Here is a 14,697-nt window from a genome sequence, read left to right as displayed (position 1 = left end):
CAACATCAGATCCAAGCTGCGTCTGCGACCTACACCACAGCTCACGGCAACGCTAGATCCTTAACCCACTGAACAAGACCGGGGATCGAACCCACAGCCTCATAGTTCCCAGTCAGATTCATTTCCTCTGTGCCACGACAGGAACTCCAAAATTCAGCCTTTTAAATGAGCTTTTTCACATATTGGTACACTCACGAGGTTGTACGAGCATCACCATCACGGCAGAGTTTCCAGTGGTAAAACGCCCTCACAGAGCAGTGATTTAAAAACAGTCCGTCTCTCTCTGTTCCCTAATTGTTCTGGTCTCTTTCAGGATGCCCAGGAGAACCATGGACTGGCTGTACCCACCCCCTCTGTCCCACACGACTTTGCAGACAAAAAAGTGACAGGTAAGAGGACCCCAGGCTTGGGGTTTGTTCATCCTTCTTTCTTTTTTTTTCTTTTTAGGGCCACACCTGTGGCATATGGAGGTTCCCAGGCCAGGGGTTAAATCAGAGCGCCTACCCCACAGTGATAGCAATGCCAAATCCGAACCGCATCTGTGCTCTACACCGCAGCTTGCAGCAATACCGGATCTCTAACCCACTGAGCAAGGCCAGGGATTGAACCCAAGTCCTCATGGATATTAGTCAGGTTCTGAACCCACAGAGCCACAGTGGGAACAGCCTGTCCATCTTTCTTTTTCCATCCTGAAGCTCAAGCATCTAGCCCCCCTTCCCAGCTGGTGATAAACCTGGAGTCCCCCTGCCTCTTGGGTGCTGGCTGCAGTGGGTGGGAGAGGAGGGAGCCGGGGTTGGCCATGGCCCAGAGGGGGAAGGCTGAGGCCAGAGCAGGAACAAGGGCAACGTGAAGGATAGAAAGAACCCTGGAGTCCGATAGACCCAGCTTCAAATCCCAGCCCCACTGCATATTAGCTTCATTCCCTGGGGACAAGCCACTTAACCCCTTGTACCTCTGTGTCTCCCAACAAGCCATGGGCAAGACAGTTCCAGCAAACCAAGTACCAGATGGGATGTAAGTCACTTCCTGTCATACGTCCGCTCAAAACCTACCAGTGACTTCCTCTGTCACCCAGAGGAAGGGTTCTTGCCAGGACTGCCAGGATCTGGCCACACCTGGCCTTCTGTCCCTCTGGCTGTCCGATCTCACGCTGCTCCTTTAAGAGCCAGGCACGTTCGCAGCCCCCGGTCTGCCTCTGCCCTGACCGTTCTTTCCCTGCACATGCGCTCAGCTCTCTCTCGCCCTCATTCCCCTGAGCATCAGGGTCACCTTCTCAGCCAGGTCTTCCCTGACCACCCTATTCATATTGCACCCCCAGCACCTCCCCTGGGGGTTCTCGCCCATGTTACTCACCACAGGACGTGGTAGTAATTTATGAATTACTTATTCATTGTCTGTCTCATCATCCCATTAAAACACAAGCTCGGCGGGTGGGGCAGCATTTTGACTGTTTTTTGGTTTGTCTTACGCTGTATCCCGGCTCTGAACATTTGGGTGCTCCGTGGTTGTTGGTTTCCCCACTCTTTCTGGTGTTTGTTTTGAAGTTCAACGGCTGGGAGGAGCCCTTCCGAGCTGTCCATTTCAGGCTGTTCCGCTCTGTGCTAGAAGCTGGCAGGGGGTGGGGGGTGGGGTGGGGAGTAACCAGCACCTCTTGGTGGCCTGGGGACTCCAGGGAGTGGGCAGGGACTGGGGCCAAGAAGGGAAGGATGTGAGCCAGGGGCCAGGGACTTAGCATTTCTCCAGCTCATCCAGGTCACGTCGCCTCCTTTCTATACACCCCCATCCATCCTGCAGCCCAGAACCTGTTCCGGAAGTTCTCTGCGAGGTGGAAAGCTGGCTTCCTGGCAAATTCAGGGTGTTTAGAAAGCAGGAGTCACTCGCGCAAATTTCTCTCTTCCGAATTTAACCCAGACTAGCTCACTGAGCTCTCCAGGCCCAAACCCAACCATGACTTCCTGTCTCTCTCCCACGTTCCCTCCGTTTGACATAAACTGGAAAGTTAAGCACAAGTGGTAGTAATCAAAGTGGTTACCACTCGTTAAGTGCCTACAATGGGCCTAGCACCATTTGTGATACGTTCTTTTTATGCATTTCCATGAATTCTCTTCCTTAATCCTCACAATGGCTTTATGGGATAAGTGCTGACATGATGCCCATTTTACAGATGATGAAACTGAGGCTCGGCAAGGTTAATGAGTGTGTCCAAGGTCACACATTTAATAAGTGGCAGAGCCAGGATTTGATCCCTGGCCTTTCTAGCTTTGTACCAGCCAAGGCACCTAGTAAGAAACAGAAGGTGGGACTAACCGAAGAGGGTTTAGGAAAGGACTGTGAAGAGTGGGGAGAAGGGTGGGGCGGGACCCTCAGGTGGTGAGAAGGGTGGGGCGGGACCCTCAGGTGGTGAGAGAGAAGATTCAATACAAGCTGCAGAGGCTGTGCCAGGAGCAGCAGACCCCTCCCTAGGAGAAGAGGGTCACTCCCAGGACAGCTCAGGAGCCTGGAGGCATGGCTGCTCCTTACTTGGTATTCAAGAGCAAACGCAGGAAACCCGCCACTCTCTCGGGAGCCCTCCCGGCCCGCCATGTGCTGCCTCCTCGCCTTTATCGATGCCTCTCCCTCCTTCTAGGCGCCAGCACGCTCGTCAACGGCAACCTCCGGTTATACAGCTCCGTGGGGGACCTAAGGCCTGGCTGCTATGATGACTCACTCATCCCCCCACCTCCCCCAGGCCCCGCGCCGCCACCACCCTCGGCTCCATCGCAGCCTCCACGGGAGCCCTCGCCACCACCTCCACCTGCCACAGCTCCTCCGCCTCCTCCCCTGCTGCTGGAACCCCCTCCACCACCCAGCACGGCCCCACCCCTGCCCCCGGTAATGGGGGCCCTCTCCTCCCCATCCACACCCACCCCTCCTGACTTCATTCCACCTGCGCCCCCCTTGACCGCTCAGGCCCCGCCCCCGCCCCTTCTGCCAGCCCCAGCACCCCCAGCTCCCGTGTCCCCTCGTAACACCGGGACTCCCCTCTTTCCCACCTCGGGTGTCACCAAGTGGAAATCGGAGGCAGCACTGAATGGCAGGCAGCCAGAGGCCCCCCGAAGCAGCCCCCCCAGGAGCCCTGCTGAGCCAGAGGGGAGCCTCATGGGACCTAAGCCAGAGCCCCACCTCACCTTCCCCCGCTCATTCAAGGTGCCGCCCCCAACCCCAGTCAGGACTTCGTCCATCTCCACTCAGGAAGCACAAGAGGCTCTTCCCTGGGAAGAAGGGGCCACCAAGAAGGCCTCCAGTCGACTCCCACTGCCTCCCAGCTTCCACATCCGCCCCGCGTCGCAGGTCTACCCCGACAGGGCCCCTGAGCCAGACCGCCCCGAGGAGCCCGGGGCTTTAGCACCGGCCAGCCCGAGGCCAGGCCAGTCCCGGGCCTGGACCAGGGAACAGGCTGAGACTCCACCTCCGGCCCCGCCCCTGCCCCCTCCCCCACCCCCCCTCCCTCCCCCCGCACCCCCACTGCCCCCTGCTGCCCCTCCTTTGCCATCTGCGGAGAAGGCAGCCCCTCCACCTCCTGGATTTAAGAAAGGCCCCAAGTCTGGCTCTCCTGCTCCCAAACCCAAACCCGACCCCCCCAGCCCAGAGGACACAGGCTCCTCAGAGTCTGTGGACTGGCGGCATCCCAGCCAGATGGAGAAGCTACGGAATGAGCTGTCAGCCTACCTTTCTGGCTCCAGGAGAGAGGACCGATTCCCCGGTCACAGGCCAGGCCCAACTGCAGCCTCCCAGGTGAAGGAGAGCCAGAAGGGCCTCGGCCTGCCCCAGAAGGAGGCCCCCTCCAGTGCTCCTGAGGAGAGTCCCTGCAGCCTGCCTGAGAAGGAGGCGGCCACCAGCCTGACCCTACCCCCTGTGGACTACAGCCCCCAAGACTCACCAGCTCCCAGTGTGCGGCAGATCCGGAATAAGCTGGAGGCCCAGCTCTCCTCATCAGCAGAGGATGCCAAGCCCAGCATAGGGTCTCTGCCTCCCAAACCTCGGCTAGAAGGGAGAAGAATCTTTGAAAACAGGGTTGATAATGGCAAATTCTCCAAGCCTGTGGCCAAGACTCTGCCACCTCTGTCCGCCACCCCTCCACGAACCACACCACTCCAGTCCCAGGCCACGCCTGGACCAGCTACACCATGTCAGGCCACGCCTGGACCAGCTACACCATGTCAGGCCACACCTGGACCAGCCACACCACCCCAGGCCACACCTGGACCAGCCACACCACCCCAGGCCACACCTGGACCAGCCACACCACCCCAGGCCACACCTGGACCAGCCACACCACCCCAGGCCACACCTGGACCAGCCACACCACCCCAGGCCACACCTGGACCAGCCACACCACCCCAGGCCACACCTGGACCAGCCACACCACCCAAGGCCACACCTGGACCAGCCACCACACCACCCAAGGCCACACCTGGACTAGCCACACCACCCAAGGCCACGCCTGGACTAGCCACACCACCCAAGGTCACACCTGGACTAGTCACACCACCCAAGGTCACACCTGGACTAGTCACACCACCTAAGGTCACACCTGGACTAGTCACACCACCTAAGGTCACGCCTGGACCAGCTACCACACCACCCAAAGCCATGCCTATACCAGCCACACCACCTAAGTTCACACCTGGACTAACCACATCACCTAAGGTCACACCTGGACTAGCTACACCACCTAAGTTCACACCTGGACCAGCCACAACACCTAAGTTCACACCTGGACTAGCCACACCACCTAAGGCCACTCCTGGACCAGCCACACCACCCAAGGCTACACCTGGACCAGCCACATCACCCAAGGCCACTCCTGGGCCCATCACACCATCTGCAGCCACAACTTTGCCCATCGCTTCATTCCAGCTGACACCAGAGAAGAACCTAGTCCCAGCTGGGCAGTGGGAGAAGCCAGAACGTCAAGAGCTTACAGGGCCATCCAGGCCAGAGGCAGAAGGGCGCTCCCCAGAGGCCAGTAAGCCTCCTACACAGGGAGCTCTCTCATCTCCAGCCCTTCCCCCAAAGACATCCCCCAGCCGAGAAGAGGTGACATTTCTCTACAAGCTCCATCGCAGCCAGAACAGTCCCAGCAGAGAGGTGGCTATGGTGATGCCCATGCCGCCCACAGGAGAGACTGCCAGGGCAGGGGAGCCTGTGGAGGTGAAGGAGCCCCAGGGGCTGCCAGCCAAACCCCCAACCTCAGCCCAGCCTACTGACGAATTCCTAAGGCACCCGGTGACGGGGGAGGTGGTGGAGAGGGGCTCCCCGATGGCCCTGCTCCTGGCAGTCAGGCAGAGGGCACAGAAGGGGAGGCCCAGAGGGGCTGCTTTGGACCGGTCCTCGCTGCCAGGGAGTCTCCGTGGCCACAGCCAGCCAGAGGCAGGCTCTGACAACACCCTCTACAGAGAAGGCCTGCCCAACTCCTTCACTGTGGTACCCAAGGTACCCAGTCAGTGGAAGCCTCAGCCCGGCAGAGACCTAGAGGACACAGAGCCCAGCCGCAGGCACAGGTGGACAAAGGCAGAACCCCAGGGCCCCGCCGCCTGGGAAAAATCAGCGCCCTCCAACGTTCCCCAGGGCCATATGCTGCCCAAGTCCTTCTCTTCCCCTCCGTCCCCCCACAAGAAGGAGGAGGAGGAGGAGTTCAACTTTGAGGTCATCCCACCGCCGCCAGAGTTCAGCAATGACCCCCAGCCCCCGGTCCCGGCCCTCCAGTATCTGGGGCCCCGGGCCTCCCCTCCCCGGCACAACTTCTCAGACTCCGGGCCCTCCTCTGACGCCGGCTCCGCTCGCACCTTCTCCCGCTTTCCCACGGATGCCGGCTCCGCTGGGGGCACGGGAGGCCTGGACCGATTCTCGGGCGGGAGCCGTTCGCTCATCAAGAAGCGCCTGTACGTCGGGGAGCCCCACCGCAGTCCCGGGCCGCCCCGCGGCGGCACCGGCCGCAGCCTGAGCACCCCCAACTGCTTCGGGCCGCCTCCCGGAGGGCCCTTCGCAGCTCCCGGATGCCCGGAGATGCGGAGAGTCAACTCGGCGGGCCGCGCGCCGCCGGGCGGCCTGCACGCTCTGAAGATGTCCCTAGAGGGCGCCGCCCGCGGAGAGGCCAAGTACAAGGCGCCCGGCGGCGGCGACTGCGGCCGCCCCCCGGCTGCTAGCAGGTGAGCCGGGGGCGGGGGTGATGGAGGGAGCCTGGGCCGGGAATCCACGGGAGAGGGAGGCTCAAGCCCTGGATCACACGGGAGCTGGCCAGACTACGGCCGTCGGTCGGGGACTTTTGGTTTTCTCCCCACTGGCCCTCAGGGCCGGGAGAGGGGAGAGAGGTGCACTTCGCCGGGAGAGGGCGCTGTTGGCGCTTCCCTTCTCTGCGTGTTTAACTCCTCTTACCGCCTTTCTTTTTTCTTGCTCCCTCTTCCTGCATCCGCCAGCAGCTCCATCTTCTCTCTGCTCTTTTCCACCCCTCCGAGCCCCAGGGTTCAGCCCCAAGTGTGGGGTCGGGGGATATCTGCGTAGTCCCTGGGAGCTGGCATTTCCTCCCACACACAGATGCGTCCTGAGCCAGGCTAGGAGCTCTGAGCAGGCTGGTATTAGGCAGGTACTCTGGCCCGCAGGGCGGAGCCGGGAGGGAGCCAATACCGGGGTAGCACTTCGGGATCCTGAGCCCCGAGCTTGTGGGGCAAATCCTTAGCGCTGAGCCCCATCCATCCTCTTGCGCTCTGGGGGAAAAGGGAGGGGTGTGGGTGAACCAGATGCAGATACTAACCCCATCTCTCTCCTGCTCCCCACCAGGACTCCCCACAGCAACCCCCACTATGGAGGCTCCATCAACACATTCACCGTGAGGCCCGGAACCCGCCAACCCATCTCCTATGCCTACTCGGGGGCCCATCGAAAGGCTCCATCCTGAATCCAGGGTCTTCTCAGTTCTCCTCCAAGGGGTCAGATCCCGGCACTTGATTTGTAGGGGTGGGAGGGACGCACCAGGTGTGAGGGGGCCTCACTCAGAGGCGGAGGAGTCGTTGACAGACGACAAGGAGTGAAGCAGTGGCCCCAGGACGATCAAGATTAGACTTCGATGGGTCCCTGCTGTGGTTCATGTTCAATCCCTGGTCCTGGGACTTGTGGCCGAAAAAAAAAAAAAGGAAGAAAATTGGCCTTTTGTTTCCCAAAGCCCTGGTGTGACTGTGGACTGTCTGCAGATGGGGTGGGAGGGGGAAGCAGGGGAGAGAGGATGACCTTTGAACGACTCGGAGCCTTGAGTTTTCCCTGTCCAGTACTATTTACTTTAGTAAGGCTCATTTAAAGCATTTTTCCAAGCAGGCCTGCTGAGCAGGTTCTGAAAGCGGGGGCTGGGGCACTCTGAATGGGAACCCATTGGGATGGCTGGGATTACTGGCCTCATAAAAGGCTGAGGTTCTTCGGCCTCCATCCATCCACCAGTTGCCACTCTACGAGGTGACACCTGGGGTTCCTAGATTAGAAGCCACATTGAGGTGGGACCAGGAATATGCACATACAACCTATGGAGAAGGTCCTGGAACAAAATGCTTTGCGTTGACCAAGGGTGGGGATCGGGGCACGGATGGTTGGTTGATTTCTCCCTGGCCCTTAACTACAAGAAAGCCTAGAGGGAGAGAGAAGATTGAAAGTATGGGATGGAAGACAGAGGATTAAGGCTTTGCATTTCTGCTCAGATCCAGGCAGCCATGATTTGGGGGACTGGGCCCGAGGAGCCAGAAAGCCTGGGGCTTGACACGAGAGGCCTTACATGGCAGGTCCCATGTAGGATTTGGGAGGCCATCATTCCCAGTCCCATACTACAGGTCTCCAATATTATTTAGGCCTTAAAATGTGTGATCAAGATGCCAGAAGGTCTTGGAGAGTGGGAGGCAACAGAGGTGGAGAGGAGTTTGCTGCTGGCGGGGGGAAGTGTTTTGGAAAGTCGCGAGTGGCAGGACCAGGCCCATGCAGGGCAGGGAGCCCTGTCAGTCGGGAGACCATTTGTCCTTTGCCTGGAGAGTCTGGGTCAGGGCTTGTTTCCCAGTGAATTCGAACCCCTTCCACTTTCAAAAAAATCCTGGTTCGGACTTTTTTGAGGTCTAGTCACCACACCTGTCAGAAGACAGTATTCCCTGGTGAATCTTCTGTCTTCAGGTTTGGTGGGTCAAATTCCTGGAGCCAGGCCAAGGCCAGCTACCTGGGTAAGAAGGCAGGACAGAGGAGCGGGCCAGTCAGGGCAGCCAGGGAGCAGTTCCCTTTGGGGGGCATGATGTTGGACCTTTGTGATGTGTGCTAACCAGCCAAGGTCCCGGGGTGTGGGGACAACAGATGAGCCACTTCAAGGAAAGAGATTGCAAGGCTAGGCAGGCGCCCTGATGGGGCAGGAGCTGGTTACTGGTGTCCAAGAAGCGAACCCCACCCCACCGCCAGCCCTGGCTCTCTCTCTGTATTTTCCCTGCACTATGTTTTATACAAGAGTTCACTAATTTATCTGCTGGGTTAAGGCTTGAGGGGTGGGAGGGGTTCCCATCGTGGCTCAGCAGAAACAAATCTGACTAGCATCCATGAGGACGCAGGTTCGATCCCTGGACTCGCTCAGGGGGTTAAGGATCCGGCATTGCCATGAGGTCACAGATGCGGCTCAGAACTGGTGTTGCTGTGGCTGTGGTGTAGGCCGGCAGCTACGGCTCTGATTCGACCCCTAGCCTGGGAACCTCCGTATGCCACGGGTGCAGCCCTAAAAAAAATAAAGAAATAAAAAAGGCTTGAGAGGTGGGGCGTGGACCCCAGCTGGATCTCGCTCTATGATGGACAGGGAAGGGCTGATTCTCTTCTGGCTTGGGAAATAAACAGGCCGGTTTGGATGGCCTCCAGCTCTATGGCTGTGGATTGATGTCTGGGAGCTACTGGGAATGTGACAAGAGGCGGGGAGGGCTCAGCTGAGGAAGGCCGAGCACAGGGTGGTAGCTGAACTGGTGAGCTGTTGGGCTGGGCCCACCTCTCTCTCCTGACCCTTAGGTTTTGCTCTCCAAATCCTTCCCAGGAAGGAGCAGAGCTGACGTCTGATGACCAACCGTGCAAGTCTCTTTGACTCTCAGAACCTCAGTTTCTTCTTCTGTACAATGGGTGTGATAACCTGCCTCATAAGGCTGCTGTGATGATTAGAGAGAGTCATGCACTCCTTTAACAAGGAATTGAGTGACTCCTAGATGGCGGGCACTGTGCTTAGTATGGATACACAGCAATCAACACGCAGACATATCTCCTGCCTGTGGCGAGACTGTAGTCTCGTGGAGGAGAAAGAATGGAAGGAACACACAGAAACAGCCTGGACTGTAATAGTGGTGGGTGGGAGTTCTCTTGTGGCGCAGCGGGTTAAGGGCCCAGTGTTATCACTGCTGTGGCGCAGGACACCATTGTGGCACAGGTTTGATCCCTGGCCCAGGAACTTCTCCATTCCATGGGCATGGCCAAAAAAAATATGTATATATATATATATATAATATATATATATATATAGTGTGTGAAATATTGTTTTTTATTTTCTTAAAGTATAGTTGACTTATAATGTTCTGTAAATTTCCGCTGTACAGCAAAGTGACCCAGTCATACGTTATTTTTCTCATATTCTCTTCCATCATAAGAGATTGGATACAGGTCCCTGAGCTATACAGCAGGACCTCATTGCTTATACACTCTAACTGTAATAGTTTGCATCCACTAACTCCAAGCTCTCAGGCCATCCCACTCTATTCCCTCTCCCCTGGCAAACACACATATATTATACTATATTTTTAATATAATAAGTGGTAGGAGTTCCCGTCATGGCTCAGTGGTTTATGAATCCGACTAGGAACCATGAGGTTGTGGGTTCGATCCCTGGCCTCGCTCAGTGGGTTAAGGATCTGGCATTGCAGTGAGCTGTGGTGTAGGTCACAGACGCGGCTCAGTTCCCGCATTGCTGTGGCTGTGGCGTAGGCCAGCAGCCACAGCTCTGATTAGACCCCTAGCCTGGGAATCTCCATATGCCGCAGGTGCAGCCCTAGAAAAAGACCAAAAAAAAGTGGTAGGAAGAAAAGGAACACAGACTATAAGATTAACTGGAGGGCGGGGAAGAGGAGTGGATTTACTTTGACCTGCTGCTCAGGGAAGATCTCTTAAAATGGTGACATTTATGCCGATGAGGCCAGGCGTCCAGCCCCTGCCTGGGACTCAGTAGTTGCTCAATAAACTGCATCTTTGGGTGATGATTACCTTATGTTTGTGTGTGGCCCTTCCTGGTTTTCCATAAAGCTTTGGCCCAGTGTCTTTCACTTTTCCGGAGGAGGACACCGAGAACCAGAGGGCCTCTCCAGACAATGGGAGAGGGAGCACTGTTTCCTCCTGCGTCTGAGCCTTCTAGGGGGGGTTGTTGGGAAAGGGAGGCAGTCTGACTCATGAATTCAGCAACTTAGTGCTTCCAAGAAGGGCCTCGCTGCTCACCTCCTGGGGCTCCCTTGTTCTCCTGTGTCACCGCCCCCTACCCGCATCTGGTTAATAGAGTCAAGGCAGGGGCCCAACTCCCTATAGGACTTGGGGCTCCACCTCTGGCTTTTCTTCCCTTTCTGGTCCCACCTAACTCTTCTTCTCCCTCACCTGACATGGAAGGGGCAGCAGGAGTTGGGGAGGGTTGGGGCGTCGGGGTCCCACATCTGGCTCTGCCTCTTGACAAGTTGTGTGACCTTGGGTCTCAGTGAACAAGTGCATCACAAGTGACAAGGATGGGAGTTCCCGTTGTGGCTCAGAGGGTTAGGGACCTGAAGTTGTCTCTGTGAGGATGTGGGTTCCATCCCTGGCCTCATCAGTGGGTTAAGGATCCGGCATTGCCACAAGCTGCAAGGTAGGTCATGGGTGCAGCTGGGCCTCGACCCCTGGCCTGGGGAACTTCCATGTGCCGCGAGTGTGGTAGTTAAAAACAAAAAAGTGACAAGGATGGCCTCGTGCTGTGTGTGGGTCTTGATCTCTTTTAAAAAGCTGATGAGAGCTTTGGATCCTCACCCCAGAATGATGTCCCCACCTGCATTTTCACACATTATTTCCAGGATGCCATGATCCCGCAAAAACTGGGCTCCATGTACTTCACACCAGGAACTCCTGGCACGACGGTGGTTTGGTAACCACCAACACATACTTAGTTTTGACAGTTTGGAAAGTTCATTCCTTCCCTCCTCTACTCGCCACAGTCCTTGAAAATGTGTTGGCCTCATAATACTTCTTATTCCATGTTGTTGCTGAGAAGACAAAGGCCCCAAGAAGAAAAGCAAGTTGCTCAGGGTAGCCCACCTGACTCCAAACTGCTTCCTCACAGCCCCCCTTTAGCTGTACGCATGCCCGCCAGCTCATCCATACCCCAGGCATAGCGCCCCCTTTCCATCAGGGTGGGCGTGGTGGGGGCAGGGGCACTGAGGAGGGAAAAGCTCATAGAGAAAGTGAATGGGGGAGTTCCCACTGTGGCTCAGCGGTAACGAATCCGACTAGTATCCGTGAGGACGTGGGTTCCATCCCTGGCTTTGCTCAGTGGTTAAGGATCTGGTGTTGCCATGAGCTGTGGTGTAGGTCGCAGATGTGGCTCGGATCTGGTGTTGCTGTGGCTGTGGTGTAGGCTGGCTGCTGCAGCTCTGATTCAACCCTTAGCCTGAGAACTGCCATATGCCACAGGCGCGGCCCTGAAAAGGCGAAAAAAAAAAAAAGCAAATGGGTGTAGGCAGCACAGGTGTTTCTGGATCGGGTTGGTCACACCTTGGTTTCTGGAGCCTCCTCACGGCTCCCTGGATGTGGCCCAGGCCCCAGTGGCCAGAACCCCACCTGTCTTAGAGGCCTGGCCCGATGCAGCAGCGGGGGCAGGTCCTGGGGTTTGCAGGCAGTAATGCCCTCTTCTCCCAAAGGGAGCCCAGCTTTCCCCAGGGCCCGGCCTAAGTAAAGCAGAGGCTTCCTCTCACTCCTCTTTTGAGAAGCTGGAAGACAGCTGGGAGGCGAGAGGGAGCGGCTACCTCAGCGCTGCGCTATCAGGCGGGCCTGTTGCGGCCTGTTCACCCCCCACCTGCCTACCCTCAGCCGCCCGAGGCCGCTTTCATCTCCGAAGCTCCGTGATGCTGGCTTCCCATCACTAGTCAGCTGTTCCCCGGTGGGTGGCCACTGATTCCAGGCAGAGGAGCTGGGTCTCCTCCCTTGAAGCCCCAGGGACGGCTGGCTGCTGCTCACCTGCTGTGGGGGGGCTGTAGGGTTGTTTTCAGCACAGAAGGTGAGAGAAGGTGAGCTTCCTGGTGAGGGGCAGAGACCACAGCTTTATACTGCAAATACTCCCCTGCCCAATTCTCAGAACTCTAGAAGCTTCATTATCACTTGGCACAGAAAAGCCTCCCCTCCTTGAGAATGGTTCTCTGAGCTTCTACAGAACGTGCTCTGATGGCCTCCTGTCCTCCAGGCTGGCTCTCCCTTCCTCTGCCCAGTTGTCCTGGCACCATGTCCTCACTCCCGACCTTCCTTCGCTACACTTTCCCTTTTTTTTCCCCAGGGCCGCACCTGCAGCATATGGAGGTTCCCAGGCTAGGGGTCTAATTGGGCTGCAGCTGCCGGCCTACACCACAGCCACAGCAAAGCGGGATCTGAGCCATATCTGCGACCTACACTACAGCTCACGGCAATGCCAGATCCTTAACCCACTGAGTGGGGCCAGGGATCAAACCTGCGTCCTCGTGGATCCTAGTTGGGTTTGTTATCACTGAGCCACAATGGGAAATCCTATAGTTAACTTTTCGGTAAAGGAAAGTTTCACTCCTGTCTCATCTGCACCTGAGCTCCCCATTTGTTTTTTCTTTTTATTTTTTTCTTTTTAGGGCCGCATCTGCAGCACATGGAAGTTCCCAGGCTAGGGTTTGAATCAGAGCTACAGCTGCCAGCCTGCACCACAGCACAGCAATGCGGGACCTGAGCCGCGTCTGCGACCTACTCCGCAGCGAGCTCCCCGTTTCTAACCTGTGTCCCCAGGCCATTTCCACGTGGACGCCTAGCCAGCCACTCAGATTTCACCCCTTTACTTCCTTCTGGCACAATGACAAGACGTGATCTATGGATGGCCTCACTGCTCCCTCTGCTTCCTCAAGGCTGACTCACTCCTGAAGGCCCAGCTTCAGTGAGAGCTCCTCCAGAAGCCCAGCCCTGCGCTGCTCAGAGGCCCCTCCCTCCTCCACGCCCCTGCACCCCCTTCCCTTGGCTGGCTCCTCCCCATCCTTCAGGCCCTCCCCCACCCACTTCAGCTCCTGTTAAAGCCCCTGGTTCCCCTCACACGGTGCAACTGGCTCCACATCTCCCTCCCCCAGCAGCTTGTAAGCTCCACCAACGCAAGGACTGCCCGTCTTATTCATCCCGGCATCCTCGGCATCTAGTGTTGCTCCTGGCACCAGCAGGTACTAATATGTGTTTGTTGAATGACTACATGTTAGTATTTAATCAAATGCTGTCATGCACTGTTAAAGTTCCTTGAGGGCAAAGGTCACATCCCCCACAGATTTGTGACCACAGAACCCTCTTGTTTCTAGATGTGTGTGACCTGATCTAACGCTGAGGTCCCTGTGCGACACGGAGGTATGGTTTTAGGGATGGACCTGTTGGATTTCATCACAAAGGCGTCAAGATGCCTTGAAGAGGCTCCTGCGCCCTCTAAGTGGCAGCAGAGGGAGTTGGGAAGTGACGGTACCAGGTGCCGTCCATCTGGTCCTTTTTTTTTTTTTTGGTTTTTTGTCTTTTTGGAGCCTCAGCTGCAGCATATGGAGGTTCCCAGGCTAGGGGTCAAATCAGAGTTACAGCTGCCAGCCTACACCACAGCCACAGCAACTCGGGAGCTGAGCCGCATCTGCAACCTACACCACAGCTCACAGCCACATTGGATCCTCGATCCACTGAGCGAGGCCAGGGATGGAATCCTCGTCCTCATGGATCTTAGTTGGGTTTGTTACCACTGAGCCACGTCAGGAACTCCCATCTGGTCCTTAAATAGGGCAGGGGGTGGGGGCCTTGGGCAGCCCTCCAATCAGGTCAGAGCCGCTGCCCCCTGTGTTACCTGGAGCTGCCAGTGCCAAGCAGCCCAACAACTTGCATCTGCATGCCTGCCACTGGTGATCTTCTGTCCCCACTCTGGGAACTGGGTGCTCAGGCCTATCCCGCACCTCAGGGACCACAGGGAATGTTTCTGCCAAACATGGACCAGACAATGAGAAGGGACAGCACGCCTGGGGGCCAGGGTGGCAGAAGCCAGCCAGGACCAACCTGTTCACCGTCCCCCCCAAGAAGTCCCCCTCAGGAGGAAGCCTTACAGTTCTAGGGGGTGGTGGTTTTTCATCTGTAAACAGCACGCCCCCAGAGTTCCCACTGTGGTGTAGTGGGTTAAGAATCTGGAACAGCTCCAGTTGCTGCAGAGGCATGGGTTTGATCCCAGCCTCCTGCAGTGGGTTAAAGGATCCTCCAGCATTGCTGAACCCGGGAGCTTCCACATGCCTCAGTGTGGCCATTAAAAAACAAAACAAAACAGTGAGTTCCCTGCACAGGGTTCTAAGGGCCCAGTGGGGACCCAGCCGACTCACCAGTTTCCATTTCTCCCACTTCAGTTTTGGGATCACTGTCCCTAATGCT

At 57.0% G+C, this 14,697-nt stretch overlaps 1 protein-coding gene across 1 annotated transcript in view; it reads left to right on the top strand.

Annotated features, from left to right (window-relative positions):
* Positions 1 to 8,909, top strand: part of C7H6orf132 (chromosome 7 C6orf132 homolog) — a 49,565-nt gene extending 40,656 nt beyond the window's left edge. The window contains exons 5-7 of the mRNA XM_021098692.2: positions 314 to 389; positions 2,627 to 6,191; positions 6,820 to 8,909. Of these exons, the coding sequence (XP_020954351.2) occupies positions 314 to 389; positions 2,627 to 6,191; positions 6,820 to 6,937 (3,759 nt within the window). The 3' untranslated portion in view covers positions 6,938 to 8,909. The remainder of the gene's footprint in view (positions 1 to 313; positions 390 to 2,626; positions 6,192 to 6,819) is intronic.
* Positions 8,910 to 14,697: the final 5,788 nt, after the last annotated feature.

This window comes from Sus scrofa, chromosome 7 (genome assembly GCF_054392235.1).
Source record: "Sus scrofa isolate SSC_HxYL_T2T_F1_AM1 chromosome 7, Sscrofa_HxYL_maternal_Yorkshire_Landrace_v2.0, whole genome shotgun sequence".
Lineage (NCBI taxonomy): Eukaryota > Metazoa > Chordata > Mammalia > Artiodactyla > Suidae > Sus > Sus scrofa.
The sequence above is the reverse complement of the archived record's forward strand: the minus strand, read 5'-3'. Positions and strand labels throughout refer to the sequence as shown.